The sequence below is a fragment of the Gallinula chloropus genome (assembly GCF_964237585.1).
Source record: "Gallinula chloropus genome assembly, chromosome: 31".
NCBI lineage: Eukaryota > Metazoa > Chordata > Aves > Gruiformes > Rallidae > Gallinula > Gallinula chloropus.
Window position 1 is genome coordinate 2,560,973 of NC_140116.1, and position 28,000 is coordinate 2,588,972.

Consider the following 28,000-nt stretch of genomic DNA (forward strand, 5'->3'; position numbering starts at 1 on the left):
GCGCCCGGCGTGTAGGAGCGGCTGGAGGCGGCGGCGGCGGCGGCGGGGCCGGGGCGCGGGGCCCCGCGGGCGGCGGCGCCGGAGGCGGAGGTGAGCGGGGCCGAGCGGGGCCGAGCGGGCGCGGCGGGTCTTGGGGGGGGGACGCGACACCGGGCCCAGGCCCGGGGCGGGACACACGCCATCAGCACCCCGGTGCGACGGGAGCGGCGCAGCCCCCCCCCCCCCCCCCCCCGGGGACTGCCCGGTGCGGCGGCGGGGCGGGGAAAACGGGGGGGTGGGGGGGGGAGACACGACACGACCGGGCCCGGCTCGTCGGGGCTGGGGCAGGAGGGGGAGAGGGGGCCGGGCTGGCTTGTTGTGGGGTGGCCGTTCCTTCCCCCCGCGCCGCTCGGCACCGGCTGTGCCACGTCCCGGGCTGGTCCCCGGTGCCCCCGGGGCCGAGGTGCCCCCGGTTGCGGCCCGTTGGCCGCCGTTCAAGACAAACAGGGCCGGGACTCCCGGGACGGTTCCAGCTTTGCTACAGGTCGCTGTGCCAGGGAGGATGATGGGCTTGGGGAGGCCTTGGCAGGGCCGGCCACCGGGCACCGGGCACCGGGCACCGGGTCCTGGCCATCCCCAAGGGCTGGTGGGGGCTGGTGGGGTCTGCAGCCCCCCAGGACGGGATGGGATGGGATGGGATGGGATGGGATGAGACATCAGGGCTGCTCATCCCCTCCTGGGTGGGCAAATTGCTGCCTCACACCCCCACGGCCACTATAAGGGTCCCTCCTCGGGGTGTGCAGGGGGTGGGAGGTTGGGGTGCTGACCCCCCCCCTTCCCGGTCCCCCCCCCTCCCCATCCCCGCAGCATGTCGTGGTTCAGCGGCATCCTGGTGCCCAAGGTGGACGAGCGGAAGACGGCATGGGGGGAGCGCAACGGCAAGAAGGGCGCCCGCCCCCGCGCCGCCCTCTGCGGCCCCCGCTACATGAGCTGCCTCCAGGACCCTGAGATGGAGCGGGGTGGGGGTCCCCGTTGTACCTGGCAGGAGGATCACTACGGCAAGAAGGGACCCACGGGTGACTTGGGGCTCAAGTCGGTGGATTTGGGTGTAGAGGATGGGGAAGCCAAAGGGCCTAAAGGGGTTGGGGGTCGCGGGGGGCGTCCGTCAGCCGGCGAGTGTTGGCGGCGGTTGCTCCACGTGTTCCGCTCCAAACGCTTCCAGTCGGCCAAACTGGAGCGGCTTTACCAGCGCTACTTCTTCCAGATGAACCAGAGCAGCCTGACCGTGCTGATGGGGGTGCTGGTGCTGGTTTGTGGGGTGATGCTTCTCTTCCACTGCCTCCCCGGGACCCCCCAGGTACCGGCGGCCGCCGCCTTGGCGAGCGCCACGGCTCTTTTCCTGCTGCTGATGGTGCTGTGCAGCCGCAGCGCCTTCCCCCAGGACTACATGTGGGTGGTGAGCTACGTGGTGCTGGGCTTGCTGGCCGGGGTACAGGCGTTGGGGACGGTGGCTGTGACCCCCCGCAGCGCGGCCGAGGGGGTCTGGTGGAGCGTCTTCTTCATCTACATCACCTACACGCTGCTGCCGGTGAGGATGCGGGCGGCGGTGCTGGCCGGCGTCCTCCTGTCTGTCCTGCACCTCGCCATCGCCTGGCACCGCAACGCTGCTGACCCCTTCCTCTGGAAGCAGGTAGGGCCTGGGGGGGGATGGACACACAGATGGGTTGATTGGGGATGGACACACAGACACAGGTTGCTTGGGGATGGACACACAGACACAGGCTGCTGGGGGGGATGGACACACAGACAGGTTGCTGGGGGGATGGACACACAGACAGGTTGCTGGGGGGATGGATACACAGACAGGTTGCTGGGGGGATGGACACACAGACAGGTTGCTTGGGGATGGACACACAGACAGGTTGCTGGGGGGGGATGGACACGCAGACAGGTTGCTGGGGGGATGGACACACAGACAGGTTGCTTGGGGGGGATGGACACCCAGACAGGTTGCTGGGGGGATGGACACACAGGTTGCTTGAGGGGGATGGACACACAGGTTGCTGATGGGGGATGGACACACAGACACAGGTTGCTTGGGGATGGACACGGAGACAGGTTGCTGGGCGGGATGGACACGCAGACAGGTTGCTGGGGGGATGGACACGCAGACAGGCTGCTGGGGGGATGGACACACAGGTTGCTGGAGGGATGGACACACAGACAGGTTGCTGTGGGGATGAACACACAGACACAGGCTGCTTTCAGGGGTGGACACACGGACACAGGCTGCTGGGGGGAATGGACACACAGACAGGTTGCTGGGGGGATGGACACGCAGACAGGTTGCTGGGGGGATGGACACACAGACGGGCTGCTGGGGGGGATGGACACACAGACAGGTTGCTGAGGGGGATGGACACACAGACACAGGCTGCTTGGGGATGGACACACAGACAGGTTGCTGGGGGGGGATGGACACACAGACACAGGTTGCTGGGGGGATGGACACACAGACACAGGTTGCTTGGGGATGGACACACAGACACAGGTTGCTTGGGGATGGACACACAGACAGGTTGCTGGGGGTGATGGACACACAGGTTGCTTGAGGGGGATGGACACACAGGTTGCTGATGGGGGATGGACACACAGACACAGGTTGCTTGGGGATGGACACACAGACAGGTTGCTGGGGGGGGATGGACACACAGACAGGTTGCTGGGGGGATGGACACACAGACAGGTTGCTTGGGGGATGGACACACAGACAGGTTGCTGGGGGGATGGACACTCAGACACAGGCTGCTTTCAGGGGTGGACACACAGACACATGTTGCTGATAGGGGATGGACACCCAGACAGGTTGCTGGGGGGATGGACACCCAGACAGGTTGCTGGGGGGATGGACACACAGACAGGTTGCTGGGGGGATGGACACACAGACAGGCTGCTGGGGGGGATGGACACACAGACAGGTTGCTGGGGGGACGGACACGCAGACAGGCTGCTGGGGGGGGATGGACGCACAGACAGGTTGCTGGGGGGGGATGGACACACAGACAGGTTGCTGGGGGGATGGACACACAGACAGGTTGCTGGGGGGGATGGACACACAGACAGGCTGCTGGGGGGGATGGACACACAGACAGGTTGCTGGGGGGATGGACACTCAGACACAGGCTGCTTTCAGGGGTGGACACACAGACAGGCTGCTGGGGGGATGGACACACAGACACAGGTTGCTTGGGGATGGACACACAGACAGGTTGCTGGGGGGATGGACACACAGACACAGGTTGCTTGGGGATGGACACACAGACAGGTTGCTGGGGGGGATGGACACACAGACAGGTTGCTTGGGGATGGACACACAGACAGGCTGCTGGGGGGGATGGACACACAGACAGGCTGCTGGCGGGATGGACACACAGACAGGTTGCTGGCGGGACGGACACACAGACCCAGGTTGTGCTGAAGAGGGGGGTCCTGCCTGCCTGTGGTGTGGGGTGAAGGAGGGGAGGCCCTTGGTGGGATCCCTGCATCCCCACTGGCCTCTCCCCCAGGTCCCTCTCTGCCCAATTGGGCTTCTCTGCTCTTGATGGAAAGTTCTGGATGCGGGAGGGGCCCCTTGGCTGCCCCCTTACCCCCCTCATCCCCCCCAGGGTGGAGGGTCTCAGGGGGGGTCCCATGGCAGGGTCCCGTGGGTGCTGGCTGCAGTGCAGCCGGGGGTCACTTGGCTGCCACAGCCCCATGGCGGGGGGGAGGTGGGGGTGTTGAAGAGGCCCCCCCACCCAGTGGGGCTGTGCACAGACCCTCCATTGTGGGCTCTGCTGGGGGGCGGGGAGGGCACCCACAAAGCCCCTGTTGTGGGGCCAGCGGAAACCCCTGAGGGGGGCTGGGTGGGGTTGGGTGGGGGGTGGGTGGCTGCCACCCAGGGGGGTTGGGACCTTGACAGCGTCCCCTGAGTGGTGGCTGCCCCGGGTGGGCTGCTGCATGCAGGGGGAGGGTCACTGGGCAGGGGGGGCAGAGGGGGGGTGGCAGGGGTCCCCCTTGTCCTCAGGGCTGTGTTTTGGCAGCCCCAGCGGGGCCTTGCTGTGCTCCCCTCTCCTTGTCGCTGTCACCCTCGCCCTGCCTGGCTGGGATGGGGCCACGTGCCGTCCCCATGGGGTGCAGGAGGGGAATGCAATGCTGCGGGGCGGGGGCTGAGGCCTACAGGGCTGGGGGTGGGGTGAGATGAGGTCTATGGGGCTGGGGCAGGGGGGTGATAAGACCTATGGGGCTGGGGGGGGTGGGAGATGAGGCCTATGGGGCTGGAGCAGGGGGGAGATGAGGCCTACGGGGCTGGGGCAGGGGGGTGACGAGGCTTACGGGGTTGGGGCAGGGGGGTGATGAGGCCTACAGGGCTGGGGGTGGGGTGAGATGAGGCCTATGGGGCTGGGGCAGGGGGGAGATGAGGCCTATGGGGCTGGAGCAGGGGGGAGATGAGGCCTATGGGGCTGGGGGGTGTGTGTGATAAGACCTATGGGGCTGGGGCAGGGGGGGAGATGAGGCCTATGGGGCTGGGGGGGGGCGAGATGAGGCCTATGGGGCTGGGGCAGGGGGCTGATAAGGCCTATGGGGCTGGGGCAGGGGGGAGATGAGGCCTATGGGGCTGGGGGGGTTGTGATGAGACCTAGGGGGCTGGGGCAGGGGGGTGATGAGGCCTCAGGGCTCGGGGGGGTGGGCGATGAGGCCTATGGGGCTGGGGCAGGGGGGTGATGAGGCCTCAGGGCTTGGGGGGGTGGGCGATGAGGCCTATGGGGCTGGGGCAGGGGGGTGATGAGGCCTCAGGGCTCGGGGGGGTGGGCGATGAGGCCTATGGGGCTGGGGCAGGGGGGAGATGAGGTCTATGGGGCTGGGGCAGGGGTGTGATGAGGCCTATGGGGCTGGGGGGGTGTGTGTGATGAGGCCTATGGGGCTGGGGGGGGTGGGAGATGAGGCCTACAGGGCTGGGATGGGGGGAGAAGGGACATGACACCCCCCCCCCCCCCTTCCCCCAAGCGGGGTGACCCCGCAGGGCGGGGGCAGTCAGTGGGACTGGGAGCCCAGCTGGGGGGATGTGATGGGGACACTGGGGTTGGGGGGGGCAGGGCCCTGCTCCCCGCCGGGGCACTATAAATAGCCCTGGCCCCAGTCCCGGGGGATGGGGACGGGGAGGGGGGGAAACCACAGCACTCCCACTGCAGCCATCTCCGCTTCCCGGCCCTCCCCCGGCTTCCTCTGCTTCCCGAGGGCCTGCGGGGCCTGGCTGCGGCCCCGTGTCCCCCCCTGCCCCAGATCCCTGCGTTCACCTCTGTCCCCATGTCCTTGCAGCCTCATTTCCCCCTGCCCTGGACCCCCAGGTCCCCCCTGCCCTGGACCCCCATATCCCCCCTGCCCTGGACCCCCAGGTCCCCCCTACCCCACTTTCCCGTCTCCCCAGCTCCCCTTGTCCCCAGGTCCCCCACACTCACTCTGCCCTGATCCCCTCTGCCCCCCCATCCCTGGGTGCTCAGGTCCCTCCACCCCCTGTGCTGGGTTCCTGCAGACCCCAGCACCCCCTGTCCCGCTGTCCCATGTCCTCAGGTCCTCCTCACCCAGGTCAGGTCCCCAGGTCATCACATCCCCACCCCTGGGACCAGCACCAGGATTTTGGGGTGCAGAGGAGGTTGGCAGAGGTCCCCAGGTCATTGCACCCCCACACCTCCCTACCCCATATCCCTCCTTGGGGTAGCAGCACCAGGGTTTTGGGGTGCAGAGGAGGTTGGCAGAGGTCCCCAGTTCATTGCACCCCCACACCTCCCTACCCCATATCCCTCCTTGGGGTAGCAGCACCAGGGTTTTGGGGTGCAGAGGAGGTTGGCAGAGGTCCCCAGGTCATTGCACCCCCACACCTCCCTACCCCATATCCCTCCTTGGGGTAGCAGCACCAGGGTTTTGGGGTGCAGAGGAGGTTGGCAGAGGTCCCCAGTTCATTGCACCCCCACACCTCCCTACCCCATATCCCTCCTTGGGGTAGCAGCACCAGGGTTTTGGGGTGCAGAGGAGGTTGGCAGAGGTCCCCAGTTCATTGCACCGCCACACCTCCCTACCCCATATCCCACCTTGGGGTAGCAGCACCAGGGTTTTGGGGTGCAGAGGAGGTTGGCAGAGGTCCCCAGGTCATTGCACCCCCACACTTCCCTACCCCATATCCCACCTTGGGGTAGCAGCACCAGGGTTTTGGGGTGCAGAGGAGGTTGGCAGAGGTCCCCAGGTCATTGCACCCCCACACCTCCCTACCCCATATCCCTCCTTGGGGTAGCAGCACCAGGGTTTTGGGGTGCAGAGGAGGTTGGCAGAAGTCCCCAGGTCATTGCACCCCCACACCTCCCTACCCCATATCCCTCCTTGGGGTAGCAGCACCAGGGTTTTGGGGTGCAGAGGAGGTTGGCAGAGGTCCCCAGGTCATTGCACCCCCACACCTCCCTACCCCATATCCCACCTTGGGGTAGCAGCACCAGGGTTTTGGGGTGCAGAGGAGGTTGGCAGAGGTCCCCAGGTCATTGCACCCCCACACCTCCCTACCCCATACCCCACCTTGGGGTAGCAGCACCAGGGTTTTGGGGTGCAGAGGAGGTTGGCAGAGGTCCCCAGGTCATTGCACCCCCACACCTCCCTACCCCATATCCCTCCTTGGGGTAGCAGCACCAGGGTTTTGGGGTGCAGAGGAGGTTGGCAGAGGTCCCCAGGTCATTGCACCCCCACACCTCCCTACCCCATATCCCTCCTTGGGGTAGCAGCACCAGGGTTTTGGGGTGCAGAGGAGGTTGGCAGAGGTCCCCAGTTCATTGCACCCCCACACCTCCCTACCCCATATCCCTCTTTGGGGTAGCAGCACCAGGGTTTTGGGGTGCAGAGGAGGTTGGCAGAGGTCCCCAGGTCATTGCACCCCCACACCTCCCTACCCCATATCCCTCCTTGGGGTAGCAGCACCAGGGTTTTGGGGTGCAGAGGAGGTTGGCAGAGGTCCCCAGGTCATTGCACCCCCACACCTCCCTACCCCATATCCCTCCTTGGGGTAGCAGCACCAGGGTTTTGGGGTGCAGAGGAGGTTGGCAGAGGTCCCCAGGTCATTGCACCCCCACACCTCCCTACCCCATACCCCACCTTGGGGTAGCAGCACCAGGGTTTTGGGGTGCAGAGGAGGGTGGCAGAGCCGCTCGGGTGTCCCCACGGTGGCTGGGGGGGGGTGTTACACTGAGCCCACCTCCCTCCCCTCTTCCCAGCTCAGCGCCAACGCCCTGATCTTCCTCTGCACCAACGTGGTGGGGGTCTGCACCCACTACCCAGCCGAGGTGTCGCAGCGCCAGGCCTTCCAGGAGACCCGCGGCTACATCCAGGCACGGCTGCACCTCCAGCGGGAGAACCGGCAGCAGGTGGGTGCCAGGGGGTCCCATGCCAGTTTAGGGGGGGGGGGGGTGGGATGCTCAGCAGGGCTCCATCCCCCCACTAACGGGGTGGTTCTGGGGTGCAGGAGCGGCTGTTGCTGTCGGTGCTGCCCCAACACGTGGCCATGGAGATGAAGGAGGACATCAACACCAAGAAGGAGGACATGATGTTCCACAAGATCTACATCCAGAAGCACGACAACGTCAGGTACTGGGGTGGGGTTGAGGGGGGTGGGGATGGAATTTGGGGTGGGGGGTGAGGGTTGTCAGCAAGTGAGGGGGTCTAGGGTGGTGTGTAGCCCCTCCCCAGCCCACGCTCTTCCTCCTGGCAGCATCCTCTTCGCAGACATCGAGGGCTTCACCAGCCTGGCCTCGCAGTGCACGGCCCAGGAGCTGGTGATGACCCTCAACGAGCTCTTCGCTCGCTTCGACAAGCTGGCAGCGGTGAGCAGTGGGGCTGGGGGAGGCTGGGAGGGGGGTGGGAGGTTGGGAGGGGTCTCAAACCCCCCCCCTTGACCTCCCCATCCCTTCCAGGAGAACCACTGCCTGCGCATCAAGATCCTGGGCGACTGCTACTACTGCGTGTCGGGGCTGCCGGAGGCCCGTGGGGACCACGCTCACTGCTGCGTGGAGATGGGGGTGGACATGATCGAGGCCATCTCGTGAGTGGGGTGGGGGTGTGGGGGGTGGGGGGGGTCACAGCAGGGTGATGGGACAGCCCTGGCACCGCTGTGACCACACGGTGAGTGGGGGGTGGTGGGGGGATGACATTCGCCATCCTGGACCCTGGTTCACCCCCATGGTGGGTCCTTGTGGTGATGGGGTGGGTCCTGGTGCTGATGGGGGGTCCCTGTCCTGCTGGGGGGGTCCCTGTGCTGACGGGGGGTCCCTGTTCTGCTGGGGGCATCCCTGTGCTTATGAGGGGGTCCCTGTGCTGACAGGGGGGGTCCCTGTCCTGCTGTGGGAGTCCCTGTGCTGCTGTGGGGTCCCTGTGCTGACGGGGGGTCCTGTCTTGCTGTGGGGGTCCTGTCCTGCTGTGGGGTCCCTGTGCTGACAGGGGGGTCCCTGTCCTTCTGTGGGGTCCCTGTCCTTCTGTGGGGTCCCTGTGCTGGGGGGTCCCTGTGCTGACGGGGAGGGGGGTCCCTGTGCTGCTGGGGGGTCCCTGTGCTGCTGTGGGGTCTCTGTGCTGTGTGGTCCCTGTCCTGCTGTGGGGTCCCTGTCCTGCTGTGGGGTCCCTGTCCTTCTGTGTGGTCCCTGTGCTGGGGGGTCCCTGTGCTGACGGGGGGGGGTGTCCCTGTGCTGCTGTGGGGTCCCTGTGCTGCTGACGGGGGGTCCCTGTCCTGCTGTGGGGGGTCCCTGTGCTGCTGGGGGGTCCCTGTGCTGCTGGGGGGTCCCTGTCCTGCTGTGGGGTCCCTGTCCTGCTGTGGGTTCCTGTGCTGCTGGGTCCCTGTGCTGACGGGGGGTCCCTGTGCTGCTGTGGGGTCCCTGTGCTGCTGGGGTCCCTGTCCTGCTGTGGGGTCCCTGTGCTGATGTGGGGGGCGGTCCCTGTCCTGCTGTGGGGGTCCCTGTCTTGCTGTGGGGTCCCTGTGCTGGGGGGTCCCTGCACTGACGGGGTCCCTGTGCTGCTGACGGGGGGTTCCCTGTCCTGCTGGGGGGTTCCCTGTCCTGCTGGGGGGGTCGCTGTACTGACGGGGGGGTCCCTGTGCTGACGGGGGGTGCTGTCCTGCTGTGGTGGGTCCCTGTGCTGGGGGGGTCCCTGTGCTGTGGGGTCCCTGTCCTGACGGGGGGGGTCCCTGTGCTGACAGGGGGTCCCTGTGCTGGGGGGTCCCTGTGCTGCTGGGGTCCCTGTGCTGTGGGGTCCCTGTGCTGACGGGGTCCCTGTGCTGCTGGGGGGTCCCTGTCCTGCTGGGGGGTCCCTGTCCTGCTGGGTCCCTGTCCTGCTGTGGGGGGTCCCTGTCCTGCTGGGGGGTCCCTGTCCTGCTGGGGGGTCCCTGTCCTGCTGTGGGGGGTCCCTGTCCTGCTGTGGGGTCCCTGTCCTGCTGGGGGGTCCTTGTCCTGCTGGGGGGGTCCCTGTGCTGTGGGGTCCCTGTCCTGCTGTGGGGGGTCCCTGTCCTGCTGGGGGGTCCCTGTCCTGCTGTGGGGGGTCCCTGCGCTGTGGGGTCCCTGCGCTGTGGGGTCCCTGCGCTGGGGGTCCCTGTGCTGACGGGGGGTCCCTGTGCTGCTGACAGGGGGTCCCTGCGCTGGGGCGTCCTGCGCTGGGGGGTCCCTGTCCTGCTGGGGGGTCCCTGCACTGGGGGGTCCCTGTGCTGGGGGGTCCCTGTCCTGCTGGGGGGTCCCTGCGCTGTGGGGTCCCTGCGCTGGGGGTCCGTGTGCTGACGGGGTCCCGCCCGCAGGCTGGTGCGCGAGGTGACGGGGGTGAACGTGAACATGCGCGTGGGCATCCACAGCGGGCGCGTGCACTGCGGCGTGCTGGGGCTGCGCAAGTGGCAGTTCGACGTCTGGTCCAACGACGTCACCCTGGCCAACCACATGGAGGCGGGAGGGAAGGCGGGGTGAGGGGCTGGGGGGCGCTGGGGGGGCACTGGGGTGGGTGGGAGTGGGGTGAGAGGGACTGGGGGGGCTGGGATGGGCACTGGGATGGGTGGGTGTGGGGTGATGGACTGGGGGAGATGGGGTGGGCACTGGGATGGGCACTGGGGTGGGTGGGAGTGGGGTGAGAGGGACTGGGGGCACTGGGATGGGGGTGGGTGCAGGGTGGTGGGAGTGGGGTGCTGGGATGGGCACTGGGATGGGTGGGAGTGGGGTGAGAGGGACTGGAGGGGCTGGGATGGGCACTGGGATGGGGGTGGGTGCGGGGTGAGAGGGACTGGGGGGCTGGGAGGGCACTGGGGTGGGTGGGTGAGGGGTGAGAGGGACTGGGGGGGCTGGGATGGGCACTGGGGTGGGTGGGTGTGGGGTGAGAGGGACTGGGGGAGATGGGGTGGGCACTGGGATGGGCACTGGGGTGGGTGGGAGTGGGGTGAGAGGGACTGGGGGAGCTGGGATGGGCACTGGGATGGGGACTGGGATGGGGGTGGGTGCAGGGTGGTGGGAGTGGGGTGCTGGGATGGGCACTGGGATGGATGGGAGTGGGGTGAGAGGCACTGGGGGGGCTGGGATGGGCGTTGGGATGGGCACTGGGATGGATGGGTGTGGGGTGAGAGGGACTGGGGGAGCTGGTATGGGCACTGGGATGGGCATTGGGGTGGGTGGGACTGGGGGAGCTGGGATGGGCACTGGGATTGGCACTGGGATGGGCACTGGGGTGGGTGGGAGTGGGGTGGTGGGACTGGGGGCACTGGGATGGGCACTGGGATGGGCACTGTGGTTGGGTAGGTGCAGGGTGAGAGGGACTGGGGGGGTTGGGATGGGCACTGGGGTGGGCACTGGGATTGGCACAGGGGTGGGTGGGAGTGGGATGAGAGGAACTGGGGGCACTGGGATGGGGGTGGGTGCAGGGTGGTGGGACTGGGGATGCTGGGATGGGCACTGGGATGGGCACTGGGGTTGGGTGGGTGCAGTGTGGTGGGACTGGGGGGGCTGGGATGGGTGTTGGGATGGGCACTGGGATGGGTGGGTGTGGGGTGAGAGGGACTGGGGGCACTGGGATGGGCACTGGGATGGGCACTGGGATGGGTGGGAGTGGGGTGGTGGGACTGGGGGCACTGGGATGGGGGTGGGTGCAGCGTAGTGGGACTGGCGGTGCTGGGATGGGCACTGGGATGGGCAGTGGGATGGGCACTGTGGTTGGGTAGGTGCAGCATGGTGGGACTGGGGGGGTTGGGACTGGGGGGGTTGGGATGGGCACTGGGATGGGTGGGAGTGGGGTGAGAGGGACTGGGGGGGCTGGGATGGGCACTGGGATGGGGATGGGTGCAGGGTGGTGGGACTGGGGGCACTGGGATGGGCACTGGGATGGGTGGGAGTGGGGTGGTGGGACTGGGGGAGCTGGGATGGGCACTGGGATGGGCACTGGGATGGGCACTGGGATGGGCACTGGGATGGGCACTGTGGTTGGGTAGGTGCAGCATGGTGGGACTGGGGGGGTTGGGATGGGCACTGGGATGGGCACTGGGATGGGGGTGGGTGCAGTGTGGTGGGACTGGGGGTGCTGGGATGGGGATGGGTGCAGGGTGGTGGGACTGGTGGGGTTGGGATGGGCACTGGGATGGGCACTGGGATGGGCACTGCGATGGGGATGGGTGCAGGGTGGTGGGACTGGGGGCACTGGGATGGGCACTGGGATGGGCACTGTGGTTGGGTAGGTGCAGCGTGGCGGGTCTGGGAGCCCCAGCAGAGCCGGGGGGTGGGGTTGTGCTGGGGGCAGCGCTGCTCACCCCCTCCCTCCCTCCCTCCCTCCCTCCCTCCCTCCCTCCCTCCCTCCCTCCCTCCACCCCCCCCCTTTCCCCCCCCCAGCCGCATCCACATCACCGGTGCCACCCTGCGGTGCCTGAACGGCGACTACGAGGTGGAGCCGGGCCGGGGGGGCGAGCGCAACGCCTACCTCAAGGAGCACAACATCCAGACCTTCCTCATCGTGGGCTGCAGCCAGAAACGGGTCAGCTGGGGGCGGGGGGGCAAGGGAGCTGCTTGGCTTGGGGGGGGACACACGCAACCCCCTCCCCAGCCCCTCACAGCCACCCCTTTGCCCCCCCTCAGAAGGAGGAGAAAGCCATCCTGGCCAAGCTGCAGCGCGCTCGGGCCAACTCCGCTGAGGGGCCGGTGCCCCGCTGGGTGCCCGAGCGCCCCTTCCCCCGTACCAAGGACTCCAAGGCCTTCAGGCAGATGGTGAGGGGCTTTTTTTATAGGGGGGGGGTAGGCTGGGGATGGTTGGGGTCCTGCTGTGGTGTTGTCAGGTTCTTGGGGGTTGGTCCCACCCCCTCACCCCCACCCCGAGGAACATTGGGCTCTTCTCTGTGTCCTCAGGGGACTTTGGGGGTTCCCCCTCACCCCCCAGGTGTCCCCCCCTGTCCTCAGAACTCTTGGGGATCACCCCTACCTGTGGGGACCCCCAGATGTCCCCTCCCTGCCCTCAGAACTGTTGGGGATCCCCCCTGTCTTCCCCAGCCTGTGGCGACTCCCAGGTGTCCCCCCACATCCTCAGAACTCTTGGGGACCCCCCTATCTTTCCCAGCCTGTGGGGACCCCCAGGTGTCCCCCCTGTTCTCAGAACTCTTAGGGATCCCCCCTACCTGTGGGGAACCCCAGGTGTCCCCCCCTGTCCTCAGAACTCTTGGGGATCACCCCTACCTGTGGGGACCCCCAAGTGTTCCCCCCCGTCCTCAGAACTCTTGGGGAACCCCCCTATCTTCCCCAGCCCATGGGGGACCCCCAGGTATCCCCCCCCTGCCCTTAGAACTCTTGGGGATCCCTCTGTCTTCCCCAGCCTGTGGCGACTCCCAGGTGTCCCCCCACATCCTCAGAACTCTTGGGGACCCCCCTGTCTTCCCCAGCCCATGGAGGACCCCAGGTGTCCCCTCCCATCCTCAGAACTCTTGGGGATCCCCCCTACCTGTGGGGACCTCCAGGTGTGTCTCCCTTGCCCTCAGAACTCTTGGGGATCACCCCTATCCTCCCCAGCAATGAGGGACCCCCAGGTGTCCCCCCTGTCCTCAGAACTCTTAGGGATCCCCCCTACCTGTGTGGACCCCCAGATGTCCCCCCCTGTCCTCAGAACTGTTGGGGATCCCCCCTGTCTTCCCCAGCCCATGGGGGACCCCTAGGTATCCCCCCCTGCCCTCAGAACTCTTGGGGATCTCCCCTATCTTTCCCAGCCTGTGGGGACCCCCAGGTGTCCCCCCTGTTCTCAGAACTCTTAGGGATCCCCCCTACCTGTGGGGAACCCCAGGTGTGTCCCCCCTGTCCTCAGAACTCTTGGGGATCACCCCTACCTGTGGGGACCCCCAGGTGTCCCCCCTGTCCTCAGAACTCTTAGGGATCACCCCTACCTATGGGGGACCCCCAAGTGTCCCCCCCTGTCCTCAGAACTGTTGGGGATCCCCCCTGTCTTCCCCAGCCCAGGGGGGACCCCCAGGTATCCCCCCCTGCCCTCAGAACTCTTGGGGATCCTCCATATCTTCCCCAGCCTTTGGGGGACCCCCAGGTACCCCCCCCCATCCTCAGAACTCTTGGGGATCCCCCCTACCTTCCCCAGACCATGGGGACCCCCAGGTGTTCCCCCCTGTCCTCAGAACTCTTGGGGATCCCCCCTACCTGTGGGGACCCCCAGATGTCCCCCCCGTCCTCAGAACTCTTGGGGAACCCCCCTACCTGTGCGGACCCCCAGGTGTCCCCCCCACATCCTCAGAACTCTTGGGGATCCCCCCTACCTGTGCGGACCCCCAGGTGTCCCCCCCTTGTCCTCAGAACTGTCCTGAGGAACCCTTGGGGATCCCCCCCCCAATCCTGGTTAATCTTGGGACTGTCTCCCCATCCTTGGTGCCCCTGGGAGGTGCCTCATGTCCTCATCACCCATGAGGGTCCCCCCCATCCATACTGGTGTCTCTGACCCCCCCATCTCCTTTCTGTGTCCCCCCCAGGGCATCGATGACTCCAGCAAGGACAAGTAAGTGTCCCCACACCTGGGGAATGAAGGGGGGGGGATCCCAGCCAGCCCCTCCTCAGGGGCAGACCCAGGGCTCAGAGAGGGGGGGGGGGGTCCTGACCCCCCAACCTGCCCCCAGCCGCGGTGCCCAGGAGGCCCTGAACCCTGAGGATGAGGTGGATGAGTTCCTGGGCCGGGCCATCGACGCCCGCAGCATCGACCAGCTCCGCAAGGACCACGTCAAGAAGTTCCTGCTCACCTTCCAGACCCCAGAGCTGGAGAAGAAGGTGTTTTTTGGGGGGGAAATCAACCCTTCTTGCCCCCCTTTTCCCCACCCCATCACCCAAAGCCCCCTTTGTGCCCTCATCCCATGGGGTCTCCTCTCTTGTCCCAGTTTCATGGTGCCTCCACCCTCTCCATCCCTTTGCTCCCTTTCATCCTGCATGTCCTGAGAGAGCAGGGGATGGGGGAGTGGGCAGGGAGCTGGGTTGAGAACTGGTTGTTGGGTTGAGCTCAGAGTGGGGTGATCAGTGGAGCAGAGTCTGACTGGAGGAGACCTGTGACCAGTGGTGTTCCCCAGGGCTGGGTGTTGGGGTCCAGTCCTGTTTAATATCTTCATGACCTTGATGAGGGAACAGCATCCACCCTCAGCAAGTACCTGAGAGCTGGGAGGAGTGGGTGACACACAGGACACTCCTCTGCCATCCAGAGAGACCTGGCCAGGCTGGAGAGCTGGGCAGGGAGACACCAGATGAGGTTCAACAACAGCAAGTGGAGAGTCTGGCCCCTGGGGAGGAAGAACTGCTGGAATCAGGACAGGCTGGGGGGAGCTGCTGGGGAGGAGCTCTGAGGAGAAGGACCTGGGGGTGCTGGGGGGTGACAGGGTGGCCACGAGCCAGCAGTGTGCCCTGGGGCTGAGAGAGCCAAGGGGATCCTGGGGGCATCAGGAGGAGTGTGGGCAGCAGGTGACAGGAGGGGATCCTCCCCCTCTGCTCTGCCCTGCTCAGGCCCCACTGGAGTGTTGTGTCCAGGGCTGGGCTCCCTGGGATCAAAGGGACAGGGATCTCCTGGAGAGAGGCCAGAGGAGGGACAGGGAGATGCTGAAGGGGCTGGAGCATCCCCCCTGTGAGGAAAGGCTGAGGGACCTGGGGCTGTTCAGCCTGGGGAGGAGAGACTGAGAGGGGATCTGATCACTGGGGATCAAGAGCTGAAGGGTGGGACACAGGGGGCCATGGGCAGCCTCTGCTCAGTGTCCGTGGGGACAGGACAAGGGGTGATGGGCTCAAGTTGGAGCACAGGGAGTTCCCCCCCAATCTGGGGAAGAACTTTTCCCCAGTGAGGGTGAGGGAGCCCTGGGACAGGCTGCCCAGGGGGTGTGGAGTCTCCTTCTCTGGAGAGATTCCAGAACCATCTGGACACCAACCTGTCCTGGGGAGCTGCTCTGGCAGGGGGGTTGGACCCCATGAGCTCTCCAGGTCTCTTCCAACCCCTGTGATTCTATGATGATCTCATGGGACTTCTGTCCCCCTCCATCCCACCCCTACACCCCCCTGGGGGTCCCCTCCAGCCCCCACCCAGCTGAGCTCCCCCCCCCCTCCACCCTGCAGTACTCCAAGAAGGTTGACGATCGTTTCGGGGGGTACGTGGCCTGCACCCTCCTCGTCTTCTGCTTCATCTGCTGCCTCCAGATCGTGGTGTTCCCACAGTGAGTACCCCAGACCCCCCCAAAAACCTCACTACCCCCCCAGAAAACCCCCCCAGTCACTCACAGCTCCTCCCTCCCCAGCTCTCCACTGATGCTCGGGGTCTACATCAGCATCTTCATCCTCCTCACCGCCATCCTCTTCGTCTGCGCCGTCTACTCCTGCGTCACCGTGAGTACAGGGCTGACAAGAGGGGGGTTTTTTGGGGGGGTCTCAGCTGTGTGTGATGGGGTCCCCTTCCCTTTCCTCTTCTCAGCTCTTCCCAGCAGCCCTGCAGCAGCTCTCCAGGAGGATCGTCCAGTCCCGTGCCCACAGCACCGTCATCGCCGTCTTCGCCGTCCTCCTCGTCTTCATCGCTGCCTGTGTCAACATGGTAAGGGGCACAGGGCTGGGAGGGGGCTTCAGGGGGGTGAAGGGGGTGTAGGGGGGCTGTAGGGGGGGTGTGGGGGCACCAGTTCACCCCTCTCTCCCTTCCCAGTTTGCCTGCAGCCGGGTGGCCCTGCGGGACTGCGCAGCCCGGGAGCTGAACATCACCCCCCAGGCTGTGGGACCCTGCCAGATTCGGGCCCTCAACCTCTCCCTGGGGACCCCAGCAGGTCCCTGTCACCAGGGTGGGCTGGCCTGTGACTTCCCTGAGGTGAGTGGGTGTGGGGCACCCACGGCTCAGGGCTGGGGGGGGTCCTACATGGGTCCCTGTGTGGGCAGCGTCCTGCTTGGGTGCTGGCACGGGGTCTCTGAGGATGCAGCATGTTGGTAGGGATGGGGTAGGGGGTGTCCCCATGGGTGTTGTGTCCCCTGGGGTGCTGCAATGGGGTCCTCACAGATGTGGGGTCCCTTGTGGGTACATGGTCCTGTGTGGGCACACGGTCCCTGAGCAGGCAGGGTGCTGGCATGAGGTCCCTGCGAGGTGCAGGGTCCCCCAGGGTGCTGGCAGAGGGTCTCTGTGGGTATAGGGTGCCAAAATAGGGTCCCTACAAGACACAGTGTCCCCCAGGGTGCTGCCACAGGGTCCCCATGGGTACAGGGTGCCAACATGGGGTCCCCCAGGGTGCTGGCACAGGTCCCATGGGTACAGGGTGCTGACATGGGGTCCCCTAGGGTGCTGGCACAGGTCCCATGGGTACGGGGTGCTGACATGGGATTCCCCAGGGTGCTGCCACAGGGTCCCCATGGGTACAGGGTGCTGCAGATGGGGTCCCTCAGGGTGCTGGCACAGGGTCCCATGGGTACAGGGTGCTACATGGGGTCCCCCAGGGTGCTGCCACAGGGTCCTCATGGGTGCAGGGTGCTGACATGGGGTCCCCCAGGGTGCTGGCACAGGGTCCCCATGGGTACGGGGTGCTGACATGGGGTCCCCTAGGGTGCTGGCACAGGTCCCATGGGTACGGGGTGCTGACATGGGGTCCCCCAGGGTGCTGCCACAGGGTCCCTATGGGTATGGGGTGCTGACATGGGGTCCCCAGGGTGCTGGCACAGGGTCCCCATGGGTACAGGGTGCTGACATGGGGTCCCCCAGGGTGCTGCCACAGGGTCCCCATGGGTACGGGGTACTGACATGGGGTCCCCCAGGGTGCTGGCACAGGTCCCATGGGTATGGGGTGCTGACATGGGGTCCCCCAGGGTGCTGGCACAGGGTCCCCATGGGTATGGGGTGCTACATGGGGTCCCCCAGGGTGCTGGCACAGGTCCTGTGGGTATGGGGTGCTGACATGGGGTCCCCCAGGGTGCTGGCACAGGGTCCCATGGGTACAGGGTGCTGACATGGGGTCCCCCAGGGTGCTGGCACAGGTCCCATGGGTACAGGGTGCTGACATGGGGTCCCCTAGGGTGCTGGCACAGGTCCCATGGGTACGGGGTGCTGACATGGGATTCCCCAGGGTGCTGGCACAGGTCCCATGGGTACAGGGTGCTGCAGATGGGGTCCCTCAGGGTGCTGGCACAGGGTCCCATGGGTACAGGGTGCTACATGGGGTCCCCCAGGGTGCTGCCACAGGGTCCTCATGGGTGCAGGGTGCTGACATGGGGTCCCCCAGGGTGCTGGCACAGGGTCCCTATGGGTATGGGGTGCTGACATGGGGTTCCCCAGGGTGCTGCCACAGTTCCCACGTGTCCAAGTCCTCCTTGAGACCCATCCCAGAGCCCTGGGGTGCCGTGCCAGCAGAGAGTCCTCCTGGGTGCAAGGTCCCCATGGGTGTGGGGTGCTTGGCAGGGCCAGGGGCAGGGGGGGTCCCCAGGGGGTGCTGGCACAGGGTCCCCATAGATACGGGGTGTTGCATGGGGTCCCCTGGGTGCTGGCACAGGTCCCATGGGTATGGGGTGCTGACATGGGGTTCCCCAGGGTGCTGGCACAGGGTCCCCATGGGTACGGGGTGCTGCATGGGGTCCCCCAGGATGCTGCCACAGGGTCCCCCTGCATACAGGGTGCTACATGGGGTCCCCCAGGGTGCTGCCACAGTTCCCACGTGTCCAAGTCCTCCTTGAGACCCATCCCAGAGCCCCTGGGGTGCAGTGCCAGCAGAGAGTCCTCCTGGGTGCAACGTCCCCACGGGTGTGGGGTGCTTGGCAGGCCCCAGGGGTGTCCCCAAGGGGGGTGCTGTCCCATCCCTGTGTCCTCCCTCCTGCAGTACTTCAGCTACAGCGTGGTGCTGAGCCTGCTGGCCTGCTCGGTCTTCCTGCACATCAGCAGCCTGGGCAAGCTGCTGCTCATGGTGGCCATCGAGGCCACCTACCTGCTGCTGGTGGAAGGGCCACAGGCCGCCCTGTTCGACAACGCTGACCTGCTGGTGGTGGCCAATGCCCTGTGAGTGTGTGGTGTGTCCCCCCCACAACCCCAAACCTCTCCCTCTACCCCCTCTCCCTAACCCTGTGTCCCCATCCTGCTGACCCCCTGCTCCTCTCCTCTCCTCCCCACACAGGCCTGCCTTCAACGGGACGCAGGGGGACTGGTGAGTGGGCAACTGGGACCAGTGGGGTCTGTGGTTTGATGGGGAGGGGGGTGTGTTCAGGTTTGGGGTCCTTGGGGTGGGTGTATCTTAGGGGATCCCATGGGTGGGAGCAGCTTTGGGGGTTGTGCAGTGTTGGGGTCCTTGGGGTGGGTGCATCTTAGGGGATCCCATGGGTGGGAGCAGCTTTGGGGGTGCATCTTAGGAGATCCCATGGGTGGGAGCAGCTTTGGGAGTTGCACAGAGTTGGGGTCCTTGGGGTGGGTGCATCCTATGGGGTCCCTGGGGTGGGTGCATCTTAGGGGATCCCATGGGTGGGAGCAGCTTTGGGGTCCTTGGGGTGGGTGCATCTTAGGGGATCCCATGGGTGGGAGATGCTTTGGGGGTCCTTGGGGTGGGTGCATCTTAGGGGATCCCATGGGTGGGAGCAGCTTTGGGGTCCCTGGGGTGCATCTTAGGGGATCCCATAGGTGGGAGCAGCTTTCGGAGTGCATCTTAGGGGATCCCATGGGTGGGAGATGCTTTGGGGGTCCTTGGGGTGGGTGCATCTTAGGGGATCCCATGGGTGGGAGCAGCTTTGGGGTCCCTGGGGTGCATCTTAGGGGATCCCGTGGGTGGGAGCAGCTTTCGGGGTGCATCTTAGGGGATCCCATGGGTGGGAGCAGCTTTGGGGTCCCTGGGGTGCATATTAGGGGATCCCATGGGTGGGAGCAGCTTTGGGGTCCTTGAGGTGGGTGCATCTTAGGGGATCCCGTGGGTGGGAGCAGCTTTGGGGTCCTTGAGGTGGGTGCATCTTAGGGGATCCCGTGGGTGGGAGCAGCTTTGGGGGTTGTGCAGTGCTGGGGTCCCTGGGGTGGGTGCCTTTTAGGGGATCCCATGGGTGGGAGCAGCTTTGGGGGTTGACATAGCTTTGGGGTCCTTGGGGTGGGTGCATCTTAGGGGATCCCATGGGTGGGAGAAGCTTTGGGGTCCCTGGGGTGGGTGCATCTTAGGGGATCCCATGGGTGGGAGCAGCTTTGGGAGTTGCACAGAGTTGGGGTCCTTGGGGTGGGTGCATCCTATGGGGTCCCTGGGGTGGGTGCATCTTAGGGGATCCCATGGATGGGAGATGCTTTGGGGGTTGTGCAGTGCTGGGGTCCCTGGGGTGGGTGCAGACTCGCCCAGCAGCCCATCTCAGTGGGTGGGGGGTGTCGGCAGCCCGGCGGAGGGGAAGGTGGCGCTGAGGTATGTCACCCCCGTCGTCCTGGCGGTCTTCGCGCTGGCCCTGTACCTGCACGCGCAGCAGGTCGAGTCCACCGCCCGCCTCGACTTCCTCTGGAAGCTGCAGGTAGGACCCAGCAGGTGAAGGGGCCTGGGGGGCGGGGGGCAACCCCCTGCCATACCCCCCACCCTGGGATGGGCGCTGGGACCCATCCTGGCCCCATCCTGGCTCCCTCACGGCCCCATCCTGGCCCCATCCTGGCTCCCTCACGGCCCCATCCTGGCCCTATCCTGGCTCCTTCATGGCTCCTTCTTGGCCCCATCCTGGTCCCATCCTGGTCCCATCCTGGCCCTATCCTGGCTCCTTCATGGCTCCTTCATATCCCCATCCTGGCCCCGTCCTGGCCCCATCCTGGCCCCATCCTGGCCCCATCCTGGCCCCATCCTGGCTCCTTCATGGCCCCATCCTGGCCCCATCCTGGCCTCGTCCTGGCTCCCTCATGGCCCCATCCTGGCTCCCTCATGGCTCCCTCATGGCTCCCTCATGGCCCCATCCTGGCTCCCTCATGGCTCCCTCATGGCTCCCTCATGGCCAAATCCTGGCCCCATCCTGGCCCCATCCTGGCCCCGTCCTGGCTCCCTCATGGCCTCATCCTGGCTCCTTCATGGCCCCATCCTGGCCCCATCCTGGCCCCATCCTGGCCCCGTCCTGGCTCCCTCATGGCCTTATCCTAGCCCCATCCTGGCCCCATCCTGGCTCCCTCATGGCCAAATCCTGGCCCCATCCTGGCTCCTTCATGGCCCCATCCTGGCCCCATTCTGACTCCCTCATGGCTCCTTCATGGCCCCATTCTGGCTCCCTCATGGCTCCTTCATGGCCCCATTCTGGCTCCCTCATGGCTCCTTCATGGCCCCATTCTGGCTCCCTCATGGCTCTTTCATGGTCCCATCCTGGCTCCCTCATGGCTCCCCCATGGCCCCATCCTGGTCCCATCCTGGCTCCTCCATGGCCCCATCCTGGTCCCATCCTGGTCCCATCCTGGCCTCATCCTGGCTCCCCCATGACCCCATCCTGGCTCCATCCTGGCTCCCTCATGGCCCCATCATGGCCCCATCCTGGCACCATCCTGGCTCCCTCACGGCCCCATCCTGGCTCCCTCACGGCCCCATGTGCCCCAGGCGACGGGTGAGAAGGAGGAGATGGAGGAGCTTCAGGCCTACAACCGGCGGCTGCTGCACAACATCCTGCCCAAGGACGTGGCAGCTCATTTCCTGGCGCGGGAGCGGCGCAACGACGAGCTCTACTACCAGTCCTGCGAGTGCGTGGCCGTCATGTTCGCCTCCATCAGCAACTTCTCCGAGTTCTACGTGGAGCTGGAGGCCAACAACGAGGGCGTGGAGTGCCTGAGGCTGCTCAACGAGATCATCGCTGACTTCGATGAGGTGCTGGAGGAGGGAGGAATGGAGGAGATGATGGGGTGGGCTATGGGGTCCCCAAAGAGGCTGTGGGGCAGCGGGCTTGAGGAGGGGTTGAACAAGGATGGGGAACATGGGGTGCAGTGCAGGAGATGGGGGGCCCATGGGTGCCCAAAGAGGCTGTGGAGCAGCAGGTCTGAGGAGGGATGGCCCAAAGATGGGGTGCTGCAGGTTGGGGTGCAGGAGATGGGGAGATATGGGGTCCCCAAAGAGCCTGTGGAGCACTGGGCCTGAGGAGGGGTTGCAGAAGGATGGGGAACATGGGGTGCTGCAGGGTGGGGTGCAGGAGATGGGGTGGGATATGGGTCCCCAAAGAGGCTGTGGGGCACCAGGCCCAAGGAGGGGTTGAACAAGGATGGGGAATATGGGGTGCAGTGCAGGAGATGGGGGGGATATGGGTCCCCAAAGAGGTTGTGGGGCATTGGGTCCAAGGAGAGGTTGCAGAAGGATGGGGTGCTGCAGGGTGGGGTGCAGGAGATGGGGTGGGCTATGGGGTCCCCAAAGAGGCTGTGGGGCATTGGGCCTGAGGAGGGGTTGAACAAGGATGGGGAACATGAGGTGCTGCAGGGTGGGGTGCAGCAGATGGGGTGGGCTATGGGGTCCCCAAAGAGGCTGTGGGGCATTGGGCCTGAGGAGGGGTTGAACAAGGATGGGGAACATGGGGTGCAGTGCAGGAGATGGGGGGGATATGGGTCCCTCAAGGGGCTGTGGAGCACCAGGCCTGAGGAGGGATTGCAGAAGGATGGGGTGCTGCAGGGTGGGGTGCAGGAGATGGGGTCCCCAAAGAGGCTGTGGAGCACCAGGCCAGAGGATGGATGGCACAAAGATGGGGTGCTGCAGGGTGGGGTGCAGGAGATGGGGTCCCCAGCGAGGCTGTGGGACACTGGGCCTGAGGAGGGGTTGAACAAGGATGGGGAACATGGGGTGCTGCAGGTTGGGGTGCAGGAGATGGGGTAGGATATGGGTCCCCATTGAGGCTCTGGGGCACAAGGCCTGAGGAGGGGTTGCAGAAGGATGGGGAACATAGGGTGCTGCAGGGTGGGGTGCAGCAGATGGGGTCCCCAGTGAGCCTGTGGAGCACCAGGCCCGAGGAGGGATTGAACAAGGATGGGGAACATGGGGTGCAGTGCAGGAGATGGGGGGGATATGGGTCCCCAAAGAGGCTGTGGGGCATTGGGCCTGAGGAGGGGTTGAACAAGGATGGGGAACATGGGGTGCAGTGCAGGACATGGGGGGCCATGGGTCCCTCAAGGGGCTGTGGAGCACCAGGCCCGAGGAGGGGTTGCACTAGGATGGGGTGCTGCAGGGAGGGGTGCAGGAGATGGGGTGGGATATGGGGTCCCCAAAGGCTGTGGAGCACCAGGCCTGAAGAGGGGTTGCAGAAGGATGGGGAACATGGGGTGCTGCAGGGTGGGGTGTAGGAGATGGGGTCCCCAAAGAGCCTGTGGAGCACCAGGCCCGAGGAGGGATTGAACAAGGATGGGGAACATGGGGTGCAGTGCAGGGTGGGGTGCAGGAGATGTGGGGGTGGGATATGGGTCCCCAGTGAGGCTGTGGGGCATTGGCTTTGAGGAGGGATTGAAAAAGGATGGGGAACATGGGGTGCTGCAGGGTGGGGTGCAGGAGTTGGGGTCCCCAAAGAGGCTGTGGAGCACCAGGCCTGAGGAGGGATTGAAAAAGGATGGGGAACATGGGGTGCTGCAGGGTGGGGTGCAGGAGATGGGGTCCCCAAAGAGGCTGTGGAGCACCAGGCCTGAGGAGGGATTGAACAAGGATGGGGAACATGGGGTGCAGTGCAGGAGATGGGGGGGATATGGGTCCCCAAAGAGGCTGTGGAGTAGTGGGCCTGAGGAGGGGTTGAACAAGGATGGGGAACATGGGGTGCAGTGCAGGACATGGGGGGGATATGGGTCCCTCAAGGGGCTGTGGAGCAGCAGGCCTAAGGAGGGGTTGCACTAGGATGGGGTGCTGCAGGGTGGGGTGCAGGAGATGGGGAGGATATGGGTCCCCAAAGAGGCTGTGGGGCATTGGGCCTGAGGAGGGATTGAAAAAGGATGGGGAACATGGAGTGCTGCAGGGTGGGGTGCAGCAGATGGGGTCCCCAAAGAGCCTGTGGAGCACCAGGCCCGAGGAGGGGTTGCACAAGGATGGGGTGCTGCAGGGTGGGGTGCAGGAGATGGGGTCCCCAAAGAGGCTGTGGGGCAGCAGGCCCAAGGAGAGTTTGAACAAGGATGGGGAACATGAGGTGCTGCAGGGTGGGGTGCAAGAGATGGGGAGAAATGGGGTCCCCAAAGAGACTGTGGAGCACTGGGCCTGAGGAGGGCTTGCAGAAGGATGGGGAACATGGGGTGCTGCAGGGTGGGGTGTAGGAGATGGGTCCCCAAAGAGGCTGTGGAGCACCAGGCCCGAGGAGGGGTTGCAGAAGGATGGGGAACATGGGGTGCTGCAGGGTGGGGTGCAGGAGATGGGGTCCCCAAAGAGGCTGTGGGGCACCAGGCCCGAGGAGGGGTTGCAGAAGGATGGGGTGCTGCAGGGTGGGGTGCAGGAGATGGGGTCCCCAAAGAGGCTGTGGGACACTTGGCCTAAGGAGGGGTTGCAGAGGGATAGGGTGCTGCAGGGTGGGGTGCAGGAGCTGGGGAGGGGGCCATGTCTCCCCAAAGCAGCCGTGTGCCACAGCTCCTGGGCTGGGGAGGCCGCGGGTCACCACGTGCGGGGCTGGAGGAGGCCGGGGCGCGCGGGGCCCTGCTGAGGGGACACAGGGGGTGTGTTGGGGGGTGTTGGGGGGGTGTTGGGGTGTGTGTGTGACACCCCCACCCCCCTCCCCAGATCATCAGCGAGCAGAAGTACCGGCAGCTGGAGAAGATCAAGACCATCGGCAGCACCTACATGGCGGCCTCGGGCCTCAACGCCTCCACCTACGACCGCGAAGGCCGGAGCCACGTCGCGGCGCTGGCCGACTACGCCATGCAGCTGATGGAGCAGATGAAGTACATCAACGAGCACTCCTTCAACAACTTCCAGATGAAGATCGGTGAGCCGCGCACGCCGCCGCCCCGCCACCGCCCCGCCACGGCCCTGGCACACCCCTGGCACACCCCTGGCACACACACCCCCTTGCACACCCCTTTACACGCCCCTTTACACGCCCCTTTACAGACACACCCTCTTGCACACCCCTTTACACGCCCCTTTACATGCCCCTTTGCACACATCCCCCCTTGCACACCCCTTTACACACCCCTTTACACCCCCCTTTGCACACACAAGCCCTTGCACATCCCTTTACACACCCCTTTATACACCCCTGTGTACACACAAGCCCTTGCACACCCCTTTGCACGCTCCTTTACACGCCCCTTTGCACACACACACCCTTGCACACCCCTTTACACGCCCCTTTACACGCCCCTTTGCACACACAAGCCCTTGCACATCCCTTTACACCCCTTTACACACCCCTTTATACACCCCTTTGCACACACCCCCCCCTTGCACCCCCCCTTGCACACCCCTTTACACGCCCCTTTGCACACCCCTTTACACACCCCTTTACACACCCCTTTGCACACACACGCCCCTTTACACGCCCCTTTACACGCCCCTTTGCACACCCCTTTACACACCCCTTTATACACCCCTTTGCACACACAAGCCCTTTACACGCCCCTTTGCACGCCCCTTTGCACGCCCCTTTTCACACCCCTTTGCACACACAAGCCCTTTACACGCCCTTTACACGCCCCTTTGCACGCACAAGCCCTTGCACACCCCTTTACACACCCCTTTACACACCCCTTTACACACCCCCTTTGCACACACACCCCCTTGCACACCCCCTTGCACACCCCTTTACATGCCCCTTTGCACACACACCCCCTTGCACACCCCTTTACATGTTCCTTTGCACACACAAACCCTTGCACCCCCCTTTATACCCCCCTTTGCACACCCATGGCACGTGCAAGCCTTTGCACACCCCTTTACACACCCCTTTACACACCTCTTTGCACACACAAGCCCTTGCATGCTCCTTTGCACGCTCCTTTGCACACACACCCCCTTCCCCCCCCTTTGCACACACACCCCCTTGCACACACCTTGCACCCCCCTTTCCACCCCCCTTTGCACACACAAGCCCTTGCACCCCCCTTTCCGCCCCTTTCCACACCCCTTTTCACCCCCCTTTGCACACACACCCCCTTGCACCCCCCTTTCCACCCCTTTCCCCCCTCCTTTCCCCCCCCTTTGCACACCCCTGGCACACACAACCCCATTCCCCCCCCTTCACACACACACCCCCCTTCCCCTCCCACCCCCACCCCGCACCCCTTTCCCTCGCCCCGCTCTCTCCCCCTTTCCCTGGCAATTGGGGGGGTGTCTGTGTGTCGGGGGGGGGTCCATGACCCCCCTGTGTGTCTGTGTGTGTCCCCCCCTCTTCCCCAGGCCTGAACATGGGCCCGGTGGTGGCGGGAGTGATCGGGGCCCGCAAGCCCCAGTACGACATCTGGGGCAACACGGTCAACGTCTCCAGCCGCATGGACAGCACCGGGGTGCCCGACCGCATCCAGGTGAGCTTAGGGGGTGAGGGGGGGGGAAAGAGGCTCAGGACCCCCCCCAAAAGCAGCTTAACACCCCCCCCCCTTCTCTTCTTTCATGGCAGGTGACGACGGACCTGTACCAGGTGCTGGCAGCCAAGGGCTACGCGCTGGAGTGCCGGGGGGTGGTGAAGGTCAAGGGCAAGGGGGAGATGACCACCTACTTCCTCAATGCAGGGCCTGGGGGGGGCAGTTAAAGGAGGAGGGGGGGGTCCCCATGGTGTCCTGTCGTGTCCCCCCCCACCCTCTCCCAATAGTGTCCTGTCCTGTCCTGCTCCCCCCATGGTGTCCTGCCCTCCCCATGGTGTCCTGTCCTCCCACCCTCCCACCTCAATGCAGGGCCTGGGGGGGGAGTTAAAGGAGGAGGGGGGGGGTCCCCATGGTGTCCTGTGCCCCCCCCCCCCCCTCCCAATAGTGTCCTGTCCTGTCCTGTCCTGTCCTGTCCTGCTCCCCCCATGGTGTCCTGTCCGCCCCCCCCTCCACCTCAATGCAGGCCCTGGGTGGGGGGGGGGGGGGCAGTTAAAGGTGGGGGACAGTGAAAGGGGGGGGCAGTTAAAGGAGGGGGGGGTCCCCATGGTGTCCTGTCCCCCCCCCCCCCTCCCAATAGTGTCCTGTCCTGTCCTGCTCCCCCCATGGTGTCCTGTCCTGTCCTGTCCTCCCCCACCCCACACCTCAATGCAGGCCCTGGGGAGGGGCAGTTAAGGAGGGGGGGTCCCCATGGTGTCCTGCCCCCCCCCAATAGTGTCCTGTCCTATCCTGCCCCCCCCATGGTGTCCTGTGCCCCCCATGGTGTCCTGTCCTCCCAACCCCCCCTACCTCACTGCAGGCCCTGGGGAGGGGCAGTTAAGGAGGGGGGGTCCCCATGGTGTCCTGCCCCCCCCCAATAGTGTCCTGTCCTGTCCTGCCCCCCCCATAGTGTCCTGTCTTGCCCCCCCCCCACACCTCAATGCAGGGCCTGGGGTGGGGAGGGGCAGTTAAGGAGGGGGGGTCCCCATGGTGTCCTCCCCCCCACCAGGGTATGTGCGCCCCCCCAGACAGGAAAAGTCCCCAAATCCAGTTATTTAAAGAAAAAGAGGAAGGGCAAAGGGAGGGGGATGAGGGGGGGAAAAGGGGGGGGTGGGTCACCCTGCTCTGCCCCCCCCCAACACCCCCCCCCGCCCCCAAGGGGGTGTGTAGGGGGGGATGTTTGCAGAGGAAGGGGGGGGGGTCAGGGTGCAGCTCCATGTGCCAAAGAGGGGAGATGGGGGCCCCCCCCCCTGCACCCCCCCCCCCTCCCCAGGCAGGGGCTGTGGTGGGGTTTGAGGGTGAAGCCCACCCCCCCCAACCCCCCCTCCACGTGCCAAATTGAAGTGTGGGGGGGGTGGGGGCACAGCCCCTTCACAGCCCCCCCCCCCCCCTCCCCAACACCACCCCTCCCCGGGGTCCCAACCCTCCCAGCTGGGGGGGGGGTGGGTGGGGAAGATGGGGGGGGGGTGGGGGGGGCAGCCCCCCCCCCATTTTAAATGCAAAAAAACCCCCATGAAGTGATTTTTTTTCTTTTATTTTGGGGTTTGGGGGGGGTCTCGAAGCCGGGGGGGGGGGGGAGGAGGGGGGGGCGGGATCAGCCCGTAGGGGGGGAGGAGGAGGAGGATGGGGAGGAGGAAGGGGGGGGGTCGCCCTCCCCCCCCCCCCCAGCCCTGCGGTACTCGGCGTGTACAGATAAATTATATAAACTCACTTTGGATACGAGCTGTGGCCTGGCCTGTGGGGGGGGGCACTGGGGGGCACTGGGGGGGGCACCGGGGGGGTACCGGGGGCACTGGAGTACCTGGGGAGCGGGAGGACCCGGGGGTACCGGTATACAGGGGGTACTGGGGCGGGGGGGGGTGTTACAGGGGGTACAGGGGCACGGGGGGGGGTTACAGGGGTTACCGGGGCAGTGGGGGGGTTATAGGGGCTACCGGGGGGGGTTACTGGAGCACTGGGGGGGGCTACAGGGGTTACCGGGGGGCTACAGGGGCACGGGGGGGGGTTATAGGGGCTACAGGGGCAGGGGGGGGTTTACAGGGGTTACCGGGGGGCTACAGGGGCA

General features: G+C 65.7%; 1 protein-coding gene across 1 annotated transcript; it reads left to right on the top strand.

The window, feature by feature from the left end:
* Window positions 1-27,446, top strand: ADCY6 (adenylate cyclase 6). Its single transcript, XM_084277120.1, has 22 exons — window positions 1-90; window positions 847-1,669; window positions 7,269-7,418; window positions 7,517-7,638; window positions 7,763-7,874; window positions 7,965-8,092; window positions 9,824-9,982; window positions 11,886-12,027; window positions 12,129-12,257; window positions 14,009-14,034; window positions 14,153-14,300; window positions 15,621-15,718; window positions 15,800-15,887; window positions 15,973-16,089; window positions 16,195-16,353; window positions 18,341-18,516; window positions 18,632-18,661; window positions 19,856-19,985; window positions 21,038-21,301; window positions 24,161-24,365; window positions 25,778-25,902; window positions 25,995-27,446. Exons 2-22 carry the CDS (start codon window positions 848-850, stop codon window positions 26,124-26,126), a joined length of 3,462 nt encoding a protein of 1,153 aa, XP_084133246.1. The 5' UTR covers window positions 1-90; window position 847; the 3' UTR covers window positions 26,127-27,446.
* The last annotated feature ends 554 nt before the right edge of the window (window positions 27,447-28,000 follow it).